This window comes from Dipteris shenzhenensis, chromosome 7, assembly GCF_047967505.1.
Source record: "Dipteris shenzhenensis isolate YYH24624 ecotype China chromosome 7, Dip_SZ_1.0, whole genome shotgun sequence".
Taxonomy (NCBI): domain Eukaryota; kingdom Viridiplantae; phylum Streptophyta; class Polypodiopsida; order Gleicheniales; family Dipteridaceae; genus Dipteris; species Dipteris shenzhenensis.
Window position 1 is genome coordinate 7076504 of NC_141602.1, and position 15835 is coordinate 7092338.

The 15835-nt window shown below is 42.7% G+C and overlaps 1 protein-coding gene across 1 annotated transcript; it reads right to left on the reverse strand.

The window, feature by feature from the left end:
- Positions 1-9498: 9498 nt before the first annotated feature.
- On the reverse strand, positions 9499-14104 carry LOC147899878 (laccase-4-like). Its single transcript, XM_087377441.1, has 7 exons — positions 13960-14104; positions 13101-13252; positions 12746-12993; positions 11231-11359; positions 10565-11139; positions 10028-10391; positions 9499-9918 (listed from the first exon to the last, which is right to left on the reverse strand). Exons 1-7 carry the CDS (start codon positions 14065-14067, stop codon positions 9788-9790), a joined length of 1707 nt encoding a protein of 568 aa, XP_087233567.1. The 5' UTR covers positions 14068-14104; the 3' UTR covers positions 9499-9787.
- Positions 14105-15835: the final 1731 nt, after the last annotated feature.

The following is a 15835-nucleotide window of genomic DNA, read 5'->3' on the forward strand; positions in this document are numbered from 1 at the left end:
TCGACCGCGGGATCATCACCTGCGCATGCCTCTCGCAAGGGAAGGAAGAGTAGGATGGGCGGCTCATGTTGTGCTAACTCGGGAGATGTAGACGAGTCAGCACACTCATGCTCCTTTAGGTCTCCACTTGGTCCGGAGACACAATATCAGTCAGGTCCCTTTCCCTCTCCTACTCCCACTGCTACTCCTCGCTTCGGAAGCGCTCGCGTAGCTTCCACTCCTTCAGACTCTGCTACTGTCAGTCCCCCTTACTCATCAGGGGATCTCTCCTATCAAATCACATCTGCCGGAGAGATAATAGAAGATAAAAAGGGCAAAGCAGTGATGGCCACCATGAGGAGGTTGATGAGTCATCACTTCAAGAGCGGCATAAATACCGATTGGCGCTATCAAGATGCCCAAAAGAAGCAGGCGGTGATCGATGAGTTAAAACAAAGATACCCTAATCCGCCAAATGTGGAGTTTAATGACGATTATATGCGAGAGCACATGGGTTTGGTCCTGAAGCATCGTAGATCAACCTTGCGTACTTCCATTACAAAGGGGTTTGCTAAACCCAGCTAGGCAGACAAAGCTGATTGGAAGTACTTCAAGAAGCAATATAGGGACCATCCCGAAATGTTCGAGGGTCAGAGGAGGGCTGCGAAGAGACGGCTGGACGTCGTAGGTACTTCGCACTTTGGTGCAGGTGGACGGTATGCATTCGAGGCAACCGTGGTAAGTCTACTTCTTCTCATTTAATGTATTGTTCTATTTGTTTTACTTACATATTACATGCACTTTAGCTAACTCTAACTCTCGTAAATTGGATCCACAACAAGTTGCAATGTGTCGTCTTCCTACAGATGCAGAGACACGACGCGCATTTCGGATAGGAACAAAGTCGTGGTTCATTGAGCAAGAGGCAATGGGAGCGACGGTCGATTGGGTTGAGGTGGCTGCTCGCACGATATAAGTTTACTCCTACTTGTAATCTCACTTTTTAATTTAAGTTCCAATCTAATTTTCGATTTATATGCTTCACTCTTAGGGTCAAAGCTCAAGCGTCCCATCATCGGAGGCGAGCGATCAACAGGGCCAAGGATCGGACGTAGGTGGCGAGGACGAGGGAGAAGATGCAGGTGTCGAGGACCAAGGAATAGGCCAACAAGACGAAGATGATTCGAATTCGGATGAGTAGTGTTAGTAGCATTTTGTATATCCACTCATTTGAGCAATTTTGTATCGCCCTTTCGATGGGGTAATTTTGTTACAAACATTGTTGTATATGTCCGACATGTATATGCATTTGTTACTCATCATTTCACAAGAACAATTTTGTATCACCCTGCAAGCAAGGGAAATTTTATTATAAAAAACTTTCTTTTGTAATTACCAAAAAAAAAAAGGATTAGTGGGGCTAAATAGGGCCAAAAGAAAGCCCTGTTTAGCCCCACTAACCCTTTTTTTTTACTTCTGTTAATCGTCGCTATATAGCGATGTTTACCAGTGTCGCTATATAGCGACGTTTGCATCGTCGCTATATAGCGACGTTTGCCAGTGTCGCTATATAGCGACGCTCCTTTTTTGACGCTTTTAGCGACACTAATAGCGACGTTTGCGCCCGTGAAAAAAAAAAATTTAATGTAAAAAGCGTTGGTATTTCCGTCGAAAAATGGCCTATGCCTTGTAGTGTTCCATTGTAAGTTGTGTTCTCATGTGATATTTCTCAATTGGTGTTATCTTGTCAATGGGTATTTGCATATTATTATTTTTATGAAAAGCATAAAGAAATTGTACTAGCTACATGCCTGCAAATGTCAATTATTAATGGAAAGTAGTAATCAAAAATACATTCTCTTTTACATGTCTCAAATATAGTCAAAAGTGCTACTTCGTAGAGCTCTTTTTGCCTCTCTTGCTTGACTATGTTTTGTCTTTCTTCTTCTTTCCTCTCTTTTTTGCCTCCACTGTATCTTTTCAGCTGTTTCACTTTTATTCTTGCATTATCTGGATTTGTATATTAAATTCACCACGAATATATGAGAATTTTTTGACTTAAATTGGGTGGACATACTCTTAGATTTCTTATCTTTAAAATGATTTGACTTATAGTGGAAAATAGTTTTCACAACAAGACAAAGCACCCATAGACGCGCACACAGATGCGTTTACTGAACTAAAGAAAAAACTTACGGGCATGTCTATTTGCGTGTCTATTTTCGCGTCTGGAGACCCATGTCTACCAGCGCGTCTATATAGTATACATATGCACGTATAGACGCACATTTAGACGCTTAAATAGATGCTCTTATAAATGCGTTTATAGATGCAAAAATAGACGCTTGTCGAACGGACAGATGCGTATATAGATGCACTGATAGACGTGCTTTATAATATTTTTTTTTAAATTTACAGAATGCTGTGTATGTTGTGTTTGCTATATAGCTACAAGAATCCCATTTCCACATTGTGTAATTCAATTCTTACAACCAACCGCATTTTAATTACAATTCCAAATAAAACATACAACTCCAAAACGCAATAAAATTGAAAGCTCAAAAAGTGCTTGTATGTACATATAGCACGAAGCTAAGCCACGTCATGTGGCTTCAAGTACAAAAAATAAGGAAGCTAAGCAACGTCATGTGGCTTCAAGTACAAAAAATAAGAGGAGTGTATATACAAGAGGCACGAAGCCAAGCCAGTGGCTTTAAGTACAAAAAAGAGTAGCTAGCACTACTTCTATGACTAATCCTCGCTGCCTTCCATGCTCCCTTTTGCGCTCCCTTCTGCGCTCCCTTCTGTGCCTCCTTCCTCGTCTTCCTCATCATCTTGTGCACGGGTCTATAAACAAGGGACAACATATATCAATGTATGAAAAATCAAAGCTTTACTTATAATTTTAATTACTTTCAAATACCTCGGGGGCCGCTCCAGTAGCTCGGGTATACTGCTCCTTAGTAATCAACCCGTCATCATAGAAGTGCCTCCATGTATCTCCTCTGCAATGGTGGTGGTGGTAGGCTGTCTCCACAGGAGTAGGGTATCTGCCCACGATCTCAAGCTGCAAGATGACACAATTTGCGAAGGGATTAGTACAAAGAAACAACCTCCTAATAAACTACATAAGCAATATAATTTGAGATCGATACTTACAAATTGGGCCTCCCATGATTCAACACCTCCTGCTCCAAAATGTGCGCTTTCACATTCCTCCATCTCGATCCTTCGTGCCTCCACGTGCTACAGACTGGGGTCCTCCCTTGCTGACTTCATTGCTTTCTTTCACTCACGCTTGTGAGCGGTGTGGGGTGGGCCCCTTGGTGGTTGACCTCCCTCGAGCCTGGCAAGCTTTGCTAGTGCCTGCCTCTTAAGCGAAGATATTTTATTGCCAAGTATTGTAACAATCTTTGACTTGGCCCATTTATCTATGAACGGGCGATTGGGGGGGTTAGAATACCTAGATAGAACAGCAGTGAGGGTCTCATCAACCAACCTCTTTGGCTGGTCTTTGAAGTGGATAAAGCAATCTTTCTAATTGTTAGCAATTACAGAGCGCATGAAGGCCATGATGTCCTTCCCCCGTGCATCCATCAAGATGCCTCCTGTCTGAGTGATGTCATAGAATATCGTACCATCACTCGGAGGCACGTCTAAATCATCTGAACCATCCCTTTCCCCACTGCCACCCCTCCCAAAGCACTGTGCCATGCATCCCCCACCGCTCTCCCTGCTACTACGCCTGCTATCGTGTCGTGTCGAGCTCGTATGTTGGCCACTCGTAGCTGGAGACTGCACGGGACTACACTAACCACTCATAGCTCGAGAACCGAGTCTCGACTGCACAGGAGTACGTCGACAGCTCTGTGAGATAGAAGGACCTCCTGACGGCATGGGGGAAGGGGCATAAGATGGCATGGTAGAAGGGGCATAAAACGGCATGGGGAAAGGGGCATAAGACAGCATGGGAGATGGGCCTACGCTGTGTAGCTGGCTGAGCTGTGTTGACTCCGTTGGGGTGATCTCAGCTGGTGTGGGGTGGTTTGGAGTCTATAGTGCCGACTCCAGGGGGGTGTTTAGAGTACCTGTCATATACCCGTATAACTCCGCAGGAGTAGGAGGGTGCCCTAAAAGGTTATATAAGTCCCTCCAAATAGAATCCCGGGGATCAGGTGAGCTGGAAGCGCTTCCTGGCCACATGTTGAACTGGGAAAAAGAAAAAAAAATCTATTACTGATGAGCTGAGAAGAAAGGGGAAGGGAAGAGAGGATTACTGTCAGAGCCCGTCTATAGACGCGTCTGATTAGCACGTCTATTTTCACGTATAACAGCGTGTCTATAGATGCATCTGTCTATGTTTGCAAATAGGCTAGACGCACATTTAGATGCGCCTATAGACGCAGTTTTAGATGTGCTCTGAGATGCGCCTATAGACGCGCTCCGACTGACAGACTTTTCTAAAAAGTAGAAAAGGACATTGCACCCGACACACAAACGTGACACTTATACCTAGATCATGCGTTTTTGTAGAAAAGGACATTGCACCCGACACACAAACGTGACACTTATACCTAGATCATGCGTTTTTTGGATACGAGAAAGTACAAATCCAAAGAAAGATCAACTGCAAAAAGACTTACCTTGGATAGAGGTATGGAAGATTCTTCTTCTTTTTCAAAGTTGCTTCTCCTCCTTGTTTGTCCTCCTCTCCTTTAAGCTTGGAAGTAAGTGTGGGTTTCTTCCTCTTAAGTGTAAGCTTGGAAGTAAGTATGGAAGCCTTCCTCTTAAGCATCGAAACTGTGGATCTGCTAATAAGGAAGCAAGCAAACCGCGCAAAGCATAAGTAATGTGAAGAAAAGCAAAGCAAGCGTGCTAAAAGCAGGTTTAAAAGCTGTGTCTATAGGCACGTCTAATAGCACATCTATAGGCGCGTCTAAATACACAGAGTAGATGCGCTTTTAGATGTGCACCACAGAACAAACAGACACGCTTTTAGATGTGCCTTTAGATGCGCCATAGAGTTTAAAATTAAACATTTGAAGAAGAGCAAATTTGGTGGGTTGTTTGTTTGTAGGATGTCTTCATCTTCAACAAGTAGCTCCAGTGAGGATGAATCCCTCCGTATCCACCATCGCGAAATGTGGTTGGAGCAAAAAATCAAATGTCTGTGTGATCGATGTCGAGGAAACATGTATCATGGATGTAGGATTACACTCAATCACATTTCAAAGTATGGAGAATGGGATGTGACCATAAACAGGGTAAGGGTTTGTAAGTTAAGGATGATTGAGATACCTATGGGTGTTCATATGTTTGAGTTATGATCTCGTTTTAATTTGATACAAGATGCAATGCCACACCCACATATGTTGCCCTATGCTCGCCGTGAGGAGGCGAAGCATCAGCGATATGAGGTGGGATATTCAGCAGGGACCGTTACGGATGCATGGAGTGATGGTGATGGTAGCCCTCCGCCATTACCTCATGAACCGTGGAGGAGGAGGTGTTTGATGATATGGTGCGGGATTTATATGTCCATCAAGGGAGGGATGATAGCATGGAGCAGGATGATCTTTTTACTGTAGCATGGACTCCACTATTTGAGGGGTGCACATTCTCTATTCTACATGCCTCCCTTGAGTTACTAAACTTGCAAACCATCTATGGATGGAGCAATGCGAGTTTGAAAGCATTACTCAAGTAAGCTTTAAAGTCTATTTTGCAAACATGGTGAATTATGCTAGTGGGTCAATTACTCGAATGCTTTTCCTCATTTATGGTCTTCACGTGCAGGCTATTGTGTAAAATGCTTCCAAGGGAGAATAAATTACCGACCTCAAGAGATATGGCAAGGCAACATGTGACCTCTCTTGGAGGATTAGATTACAAGCGCATCCATGCATGTGTCAACGATTGTGTTTTGTTTCGTGGACTACATAAGGATGCAAGAGAGTGTCCTACTTGTGGAGAGGCAAGATATAGAGCAGATCTCAAAACTTTGGGTGTGCCTCGTAAGGTTCTGCGACATTTTCCCATAATCCGTCGCATCCAACATATGTTCAAGTGCAAATCTATTGCAGAGCTCATGTCATGGCATTCCTCCCATTGATCAACCGAGCTTCAAGGAAGAACCTAGGAGCTTGAGACTTGGATTGGGTATGGACGGTGTGAACCTATTTGGTCTCAAAAGCACATCTTACAGTGTATGGCTAGTGATATTGGTGAATTACATTAATCTTCCACCTTCTATGGCTATTAAGAAAGGACATGTTATGCTGTCCCTTCTAATTCCAGAAAAACATAAAGTCAAAAACCCTGATGTTTATTTGGAGCCTTTGATTGACGAGCTAGAAATACTTTGGAGAGGTATCGAGGTGCATGATGTGAGCAGGCCTCCCTGGTCACGAGACTTCAAGTACAAAGCAATCTTGATGTGGACGATGCATGACTTCCCAGGCTATGGCGAGTGTTCAGGTAAGCATTGCACTTCTAATTATGAATAGGCAAAGGATGTGGCACCCTAAACCCACCTTCAACTCTTAATTGCATCTATTGTTCAGGTCTCAGTACATCGGGTTACCATGCATGTCCTGTTTGTGGTCCTTTGCTAGTTGCCTCATAGGCAGACGCATTGAATAAGGTCATCTATGAGAATCACCATCAATTTCTCCCACCTGATCATCCTAGCCCCTTGGAATGAAGTCCTCCCACAATCACTCACCGCGGGAGATTGGATGAGAATTTGGGATGGTTCCACGACTCCTCCACCAATTGGCATGAGCCGGTAATGGTTTGTAACTATTGTGTGCTATATTGGCTAGAAGTAAAGATTGCCCGCTAACACTTTATTTTGTTTAGATACTCCATCTTTTATCATTTACCATATTGGTCCCACCTCAAGATCAATCACCTGCTTGATCCTATGTATATCTTCAAGAATGTGGCATCTACCATTTGGGAGCATTTGAATGCGACACGAGATTCTGCAGGCATAAGGGAGAATCTATGTACCATAGGGAGGATGCGTGAAGCTTGGCCACAAGAGAGACCAAATGGGTGTGTTTTTTTACCTCGTGCACCGTGGATGTTATCAAAGCTAGAGATGGTGACGGTGAAGTGCGCTATTACTACAATTCGTACTCCCACTGGATGCATGAGGTGTTTGAAGGGAGCCTTTACAAAGAGCAAGAAAAGAGGTGTAGAGCAATTATATGGCTTGAAATCTCATGATTGGCCCAAGATGCTCTAAATAAGTATTTTATGTGCATAATATCTTTTTCCTTTCAAATTTGTGAGTGAATAATTATAAGCAACTAATCAACCACCTCCTCGTGGGTTCAGTTCATACTACCTACTAGAATTTCACGTAGTGCATCGAAGGACGTGAAAGATTATATTTACAAGATGGGCGAGCTTGTGAGGTCCTTTACATGATACAAAATATGTTGCGTATCAATGCTCCATGCAAGTTTGAATGCATATTGCTAATATGCTGTACCTTTTTATTTCTAGGTATGTGAGCTCAAAGGAAATAGATCCCACCACGCTTGAGAATGCTCAAGTTATGTCAGTGGAGGTGGTTTGTTTAGTGGAGGAGACATTTCCATGTTCTATTCTCACAAGCCAACTACATCTTATAGTGCATTTGGTGGATGAGATTGCGATATGCGGTACTATACATGCACGATGGTTGTTCTTCCTCGAGCGCTTCATGAAGACCTTGAAGGGCTTCGTGAGACAAAATGCAAGACCCAAAGGTAGCATGGCCGAGAGTTGGTTGGTACAAGAGTCACTTGTATATATTTTTGAGTTTCTTGTTAATGTGGATAGCTCTCTCCCACGACTATGGAGAGATGATGAAGACCTAAGGATGACCTCTATTGTGCCTCAAGGGAAAGGACACAACAAAGTAATAGACACAGAGTTGCATAATAGTATCAACCTCTTTTGCGTGCTTAATAGTAATGTGATGAAAAGATGGGTGACAAGATACGAGGATGCAAAGGCAAGAAGACAAGAAGAAAGGGCCCTCTTTCGTACACACCACGGATCTCGTGTGCCATACCCTCAGTATCTAAGAGCACTTCCAAAGGATATTCATGTGGATTGGCTACTTGATGAAATGGAGAAAGCAGAGAAAGACGAGGGGATGCATATCACAATGGAAGAATGGGAGTATGCTAGGGGATGCATGAGCAAGATCGGTATATAGAATCTTATGCATAAGTTAGGAGCTTTCAATAATTTAGATTGCTTATTTAATTGATTTTTTCTTGGTGTAGTGCACTATGTTCAATGCTACATGGTGTGAGGGCAAGCATTTTCGAACACAACGGATTGATGATAAGAGAAACACACAAGATTGCGGCATCATTGATAGCTTTGAGGGAGCCAATGGAGCCATGGATGATTATTGTGGCATAATCCAAGATATTATTATGCTTGACTTTCGACGCTTCTTTGTGTATGTTTTGGATGTAAAGTGGTTTAAGGACGTGGTGGAAAGAGGCCCTAATGCAACAATCAAATGCCATGCAAGTGGCTTTGTAACTATTGACTCCACAAAGTTTTGGCAAAGTAGGAAGGACACACTAGTACTACCGCAACAATGTGAACAGGTACTATGTACACATTGATAAAAATACTTGCTTTTAAATATTTGATGCAAGAAAAATAACATGATTGTATTTGTGTTTGAATTAGGTTGTCTATTAACCAATGGTGGATAATAATAGATGGTGGCATGTCATACCTATTATGCCACATTCCAAAGTGATGTATAGTACATTTACTAATATGGAGCGTATGGAGGATGATCATGGCCATGGATGTGATGATGACCGTGATACGAGAGAGGAGGATGATCATGAGATAGGAGATACAGATATTGAGGCCATTACCTGTGAGGACGAGCCTACCATTCGAGATGCTGATTTCGATGAGCACATGAGTAGCAGAAGTAGTAGTGGGTTGAATGTATTTGTAGATCTAAACACTTGTTTGGATTTTGAAGTAGATAGTTTGGCAAGGGTTGATCTCATTGAGGATGAGATTGAACCGTAGCCCCATCATTGATATTGGCAAAACTATTTTACATATTGTCTCATTCTCCTCACCTCAGTTAATTCTTGTATATGTGGGCTTGCAAAAAATTATGTGCTTTGGTAATCATGGGCAATGTTTGGAAAGCAATGATGTACACCAAAATCTCTGCATCAAAATATAGTTTGATAGAATATATCTAAAAGCTCCTTTGTCCTTGCAATTTGATATTAATGCACTTTACACCTTGTTGTGGGCATGAGGGAGGCGTGGTTGCATTAATTGCTCAAACACACTCGAATTGCCTCTAAGCATAAAGGGCTCATGTCCTTCGGTGATGTTGAAAAAGAGAATAGACTTGTGGCATAAATTTTAAAATACTCTAAAGAGTCATGTGAGCTCCATTCTCTTGAGTGATGTACGAGGTAAGATTGAAACCAGGCTACAATTGAAAGTGCAAAAAGAAAGCGTAATAAAAGAATACATGCCTTAAGTCATTCTTCACTTTTCTCTTTGCTTTCTCTTTCATCAACACACATAGAAAGCTCCAATAATAATCTATGAACTATCGAGAGCAGAAGGTATTTCATTATGATTCTGAAATGCATTGCCTCTTCCCTGAATATCATTGGCTGTATATGAATATACATATAGATATATACAATGATACGATGCGTAGGAACAGGTATAGCCACGTAATAGGCGAAACGGATAGGAGATATTATGCATCAGCAATTCATACATAACAGCTGAACAGCTTGCTTTAGCAGGGCGGAAGATCGCTTGGAGGCGGCGGCAACGATTGGTCAGGTCCCTTCCCATTCTTGATTATGAACGCCATTGACATACCCCAAGAGGTATGAGCCTCTAAATGGCAATGCATGTACCAAACCCCTGCAAATTGTCCAGCCATGAAACAAGTTTTGATTAAGATAAACGAAAGTTAAATTCACAAACGTAGCAATATAGACTGTTCTTGCAGCGCTTAGGATGGAATTCTCACCTGGATTTGTTGTGCTGAAACGAATAGCTGCCCATCCTCCGGATGGTACGGCAACCGTATTCCTAGATGGCGGATCACGGAGATTAAATTTGGCGGGATCCACAGTGGCGTTGTAATTGCCGAACCCAGTTCCAACGATATAGAAGTTTGTTCCATGCAAATGGATTGGATGGCTCTCGAATGCGAAGGTGGATGTGTCTTGGAACACGATTTGCACGCTAATATTAAAATCGAGGACTTTCACTTTTGTACCGAGTACTGCTGTAGGGATGTCGGACGAATTGCCGCCAGTATAATTGAAGGGGTAAGGTGGGTTGTCTGGGAAATCGGCTTCATACGCTCCGGCAATGTTGTTGTAATAAGCCTGTACATACAAGCAATAATATTACAGCTTCAAGGACATCGACAGCGTGAAGAAAGAGGTGTGCGAATTTCCTGGCAAAAGCGTTTGTGTGAATAGATGTATGCGTATTCCGGTGTTACAGAATAGCAAGATTATGGGCGCAGCGGCACGATATAAACTTAGTAAAATGCTACCTGCAGCAAAGAGATGCTTGGTTCGCTGAACGTCACGTTGTTTATTGCCGTCTTCAACGTGGTTCCAGTACCATTGAAAGGCTGGCTGATGTAACTGAGAGTGTAAAACAGATTTTCATCGATCTTCATGGGGATATCGTAATAGAAGTAGCCTTTGCTCTCATATTGCCCCTTCAAATTCTGAGTGAAATCGGCGACATAGTCCTTGTCATCGTAAGCAGGAAACGTTGGGAGCGACATTTCATCCACGCCCAGTACACCAGCTCCGTTGTAACTGAGTATGGCAGTGGTCGGCGTAGGAAGATATGCGATCAGGCTGTCGTTTGCCGGGGAAAACACAGAAGCTGCAATGAAGTAGTTACTGATGGGCCGATCAGCAGTCAATAAAACATTCGTGGTTTGCCCAGGCGCAAGAACTACTACATCGGTTGTTAAAGGCTGCGTGTATTCAGCGTCTGCTTCCACTACAACGAGAGAGTGATTGGCCACGGCGAAATACATTTGGACGTTGAGGGCAGCATTGATTATTCGCAATAGGTAAGTCTTGTTTTGCGTAACGTTGAAAATCGAGATGTCTGCACATGACAGATCACAAACGCTTCGCTCAATATCTCCAAACATTGCGATTCTGCGAAGAGAGTTTGAGCCTTGAAAGGAAACCTCTACCGTCTAGAGAACAGTTGCTCGGGTAACCGGGTTGTCCGTTGATTGTTCTCGCGTCCGAATGATTGTATCCTCTACCTGTCGAGAGCGCTTCATCAATCACCGCCTCTACATCAGCATTCCACCATTCTCCTGCAACATCATGTCAAGATCAGGCCTCTGTGCAATCAGCCTATTTCTACACCGCCTCTACATCACCATTCTCCTGCAACATCATGTCAAGATCAATCACCGCCTCTACATCAGGCCTCTGTGCAATCAGCCTATTTCTACGGTGGACGGGCTTTGGACGGACATGTGGCGCTGGCGGTGTTGATTAGGCGCCCCCATGGGTTCCTCGCATGGGGGTTTGCATAGCAAGGAAAACGCTGATCCAGCGCTACCAGGAAACGTGGGGAAGGGCTCCTCGCCTGCAGCCTACCCCATGTGGCCAATTTCCAAACGCAAGAACAATTTATGGGGCCAAAATCACCCCGCTGTTGGTGATCGCTTGTCGTCAGACGACTGGTAGTTTCCGGAAGCCATGAACCCCTACCTACTGATCGTTGGCCCCTGGATCCTCAAGGACGGGGTAAAACCCTGCATTCCCACGATATACCCAACGAGCAGGAAATGCCTGTGAGCTGCCTACGTTCACCCTCAATGCTCCGAAATCATAGATGCCAGCATAATTTCCAATTGGCATGCTTCATTTTGAGCCATCTGAATGGGCATTCTTCAGGGCTTTTGTAAATTCTGGTGCTTTCTACCAATTCCAGTCTCACGGGTTAAACTTCCTGAATCTCTCAGCCCTATAGGTTTGCGAGATGGGCAGCCATTGAGTGGGAACAAATGCAATACATTGACACACTTGTGCCTGAGTGTGCTGAGGACTATTGGTGTAGCGAAATTCGAATCCTGTAAGGCAGCGCGTGAACGTGCTGTGGGCGGTGTTGATTAGGGGTACTACGGGGTACTAGTGTTTCCATTTAATAGCGTTCAGTCTAAGATTCCCCGCAATTTGTCACTTCGGTTGCGCAACAATGTGTCATGTGTGCATGGGCTTTTGACGTTTAATCTGCTTTCTTCCAAGTACAGGAGACGTGGTTCAATTCAGAAGCCATGGTCGATCGGACACTGGCCGCCAGACGGCTCAGACTAGCTCCTATAACATCGTGATTCGTAATACTCTGGCACCTCTTCACGAATCCGGACTCCGGAGTCCGGAGAGTGTGGTGGACCGACAACCGTCTCCACCGCTCTGTGAGGCATTCATGATTCAAGTCGATTTCCCTCCTCGCGCGACTACCAGGGCGGAAGTGCTGGCATTTGCATTTGCTCGACTAGCAGTGTGAAATCGCTACTGATCTCTCTCTCGCAAGTCCCAACAGACAACAGTCATAACTGAAACCATCTCACTTCATCACCTTCTCCCTGTAGCTTTTCTTCTTCTTCAATTCAACCGTTTCCATCAACTACACTGCTACAGCTTCCGAAATTGCGAATTGGATTCCTTGCTATAAGTCGTAAGGTAGGTACCTAGTATGATCGGTGACAGTTCAGCGGTCGGAGCGATAAACGGGCTCTTCGCAGTCGCTTTAGGTTTTATGACAAATGCTCCATGAACTGTAGCTCGCAGCCAGCTGATATGTGCGTGCCAAAACAACGTTCCTCTCTGATTGATGACTCTGAATCTGTGAACGTAAGACCGGCCAGTTTGGATGGGACATTGCGTAATATAGGCCGGCCCGTCTGCCCACGCAGTGAAGAGTTGCCGGACTCCATGCCTGTCAAACAGTAAAGGAAGCTGCTCAGGAAAGAAGAAAGAAGGAAGCTGCTCCACGCAGTAAATAGTCGTTAGTTGTTTAAGAAAGAAGGAAGCTGCTCAACGAACCAGTGAACAGTGATGTTGGAAGTCACCAAGTTTGTGATGTTCACGGTGACATTGTCGCCTTCTTTGACGTAAACAGTAGGACCAGGGAAATGGCCATTGACTGTTACGATGGACCTCGTCTCGCAAAGGCGTGTAACGTTAGCATGTTCGATCTGCCAACAGCTAAGCGCTGTGAGTTGTTACATTGGGAAAATTAGACAAAGACGACTCCGCGTAGAACTCAGGACGAGGCTAATTCGCAACTCGTGCATAGTTCCACGTGAAAGAGTACACACTAGACACATGTACTCTGAACACCATATATGCATCCAAGTTCGCAAAGAGATGCATCGAATTCGCAAAGAGTGAAGTTGAAAATCTGGACGGAGGATATCGAAGACCGCAGGAACAACTGACAAAGACGATTCATCAGATCACCACACAGGAACGTCATGCCGAGCCAGAGCCGCAGAAAAGTTGCTACTTCTGTTGTGTAGACGCATTTTGTGTTTTGTTTCGACGCATCTTATGTCTACAAAAACACTACATTCATTTGTGTTTTCCTTTAGCGCCTTATATATCACATTCTTCTTGAACAGAGTGCAACAAAGAGCTTAAATGCAGCTCACCAAAATAATATTAGCGCTTTCTACATACTCTCAAGCGACAAAGAGTCAAGAGCAACATTGCAAGTTCTACCAGCTTATCCGACAGCACTAATCTCGGCTGTGTCATTCAAACTTTCTTACACGTGACCCTTCCTGGCAATTTGAAGGTGAGCATCAGCAAAAATGAGAACTGTAGAATGTGTATAGTCATGGCTAAGAAACAGAAGGCTTGGATAGATTATCGACAACATTTTAAGCCGTGGTACACTTACATTCCAGTGGAAATGATGATTTGTGGAAGCGACTGCCGAGGAGGCTGCCCAGAGCATGAAGCTGGTGGCCAAGAAGAGCAAGATTAGCAGCGTCCTGAAGGGCACCATAATGTTGTGCTGTGGCTATGGCTATGGCGGAGAGAAATGCTTGCTGATCAGTTTAAGGTGCTCATCCAGAGGTAGCCTCTCACATTTATATTATTTTGACCGTCTTAATTTCCCAATATTGTAGTGTAATCTTTAATTTCGGAACGTTGTAATCTTTAATGTTTGAAACGTTCGAGGCACTCGTAATTAAATATTCTAGTCTGTCGACCACCGACGTTTTGGACAGGACAACCCCACACTTCACTCCAAATTAAAAACTTATTCTTCCTTACTTGTTTCATGGCCCATGGGATGAATAAAAACTCAATCACACCTTACAAACAAAAAGGGACAAACCAAGGCATCCTCCGTGTATAGGTGGTCATCTTCTTATTTGTGCATCACCATCTTGGTACCCATCCTCTCAACAAACTTTGGCATCTCTGTTTTTTATTCAGAGCGTATGTGTAGAACAAGGATCTACATAAGTTTTCCCAATTGCTCCTTTGATTTATTGTGTACTACTTGTCTCTCAACATGTGCATCAACAAGTAGTCTCATACAATGTCAAACTCTAGATAGTACTTTTTGGACATGGAAGGGTGGGGTGCAACCTTACCTTACATGCATATTGTTCTTTCTTGTCTCATAAACCCTACCTGGACTCCATAACTTTGATCTCTTCCTTGCTATACACAACATCACAACAAGTAACATCAACCCTATCCACATTTTCAATTATAGGCAATAATCACGATAGTATGTTCAAATTGCATGATGAGGTTCTTCCTTTGTAACTTGTCATTAAATCTCAAATAGCATTTTTCCTATACATTTGAAGTTAGGATATTATCATTGTGTTAGAATATTTTGTAGTCAAAATAGGATATCAAAGAACCCATGTCAAAGGCCTTTCTTGTAAGTTCAAGATAACATCAAAGAAAGTGTCACCTCCAACAACATAAACATAAGGACTCATGCTTTTGCATAGTATTTTATGAATATGATTTTCATAATCATTGCTTGTATTTGAATCCGTGATAAACATTGATTTTGATCGCCATGTAGCATGATATATTGTAATGATTTCATCCCATGGTGGCAGTTAATGATTATGATTTCATCATGTATTAATGGTTGTACTTCAATCCATGAACATTGATTGGGATGCTCATGAATCATGATATATTGTAATGACTTCATCCTGTGATGATACTTAATAATTAATATAATTTTTATCATCATGCGTTATTATTAGTTGTATGGAGGATGTATACATGGATTGGGATGCCCATGTATCATGATATATTGTAATGACTTCATCCCATAATTGTAGTTTCTAAATATGATCTCTATAATTATGCCTTATTATTAATCATACTTGATTCCGTGATGAAGATTGATTGGAATCTTAGTGCAATATGTAGCATGATATACTATAATGACCTCAACCCATGTATACAAAATCCCAAAATTAGATAATGTGAAATACCTTTTAGCAAATAAACTATAATGATGATTGAGCCTTGCCTTCTTCCCATTAATGCAAAGTCCCAACATATAATTACATGAATTTCTTTGTAATATATAATAGATTATAGTGCTCATTGTTAACCATGCCCATGATTTATTTAATCCTACCAATTAAGCCTTTTACTTTCTATTTAATAACTAAAACATTTGAAAGGAACTAAAAGAGTTAGATACATAACTACTTACGATTTATGAGTGTTAAATGTCTTAAAAATCTTTGATCGCTATATCTTTCACTATAAAAAATCTTTTATTT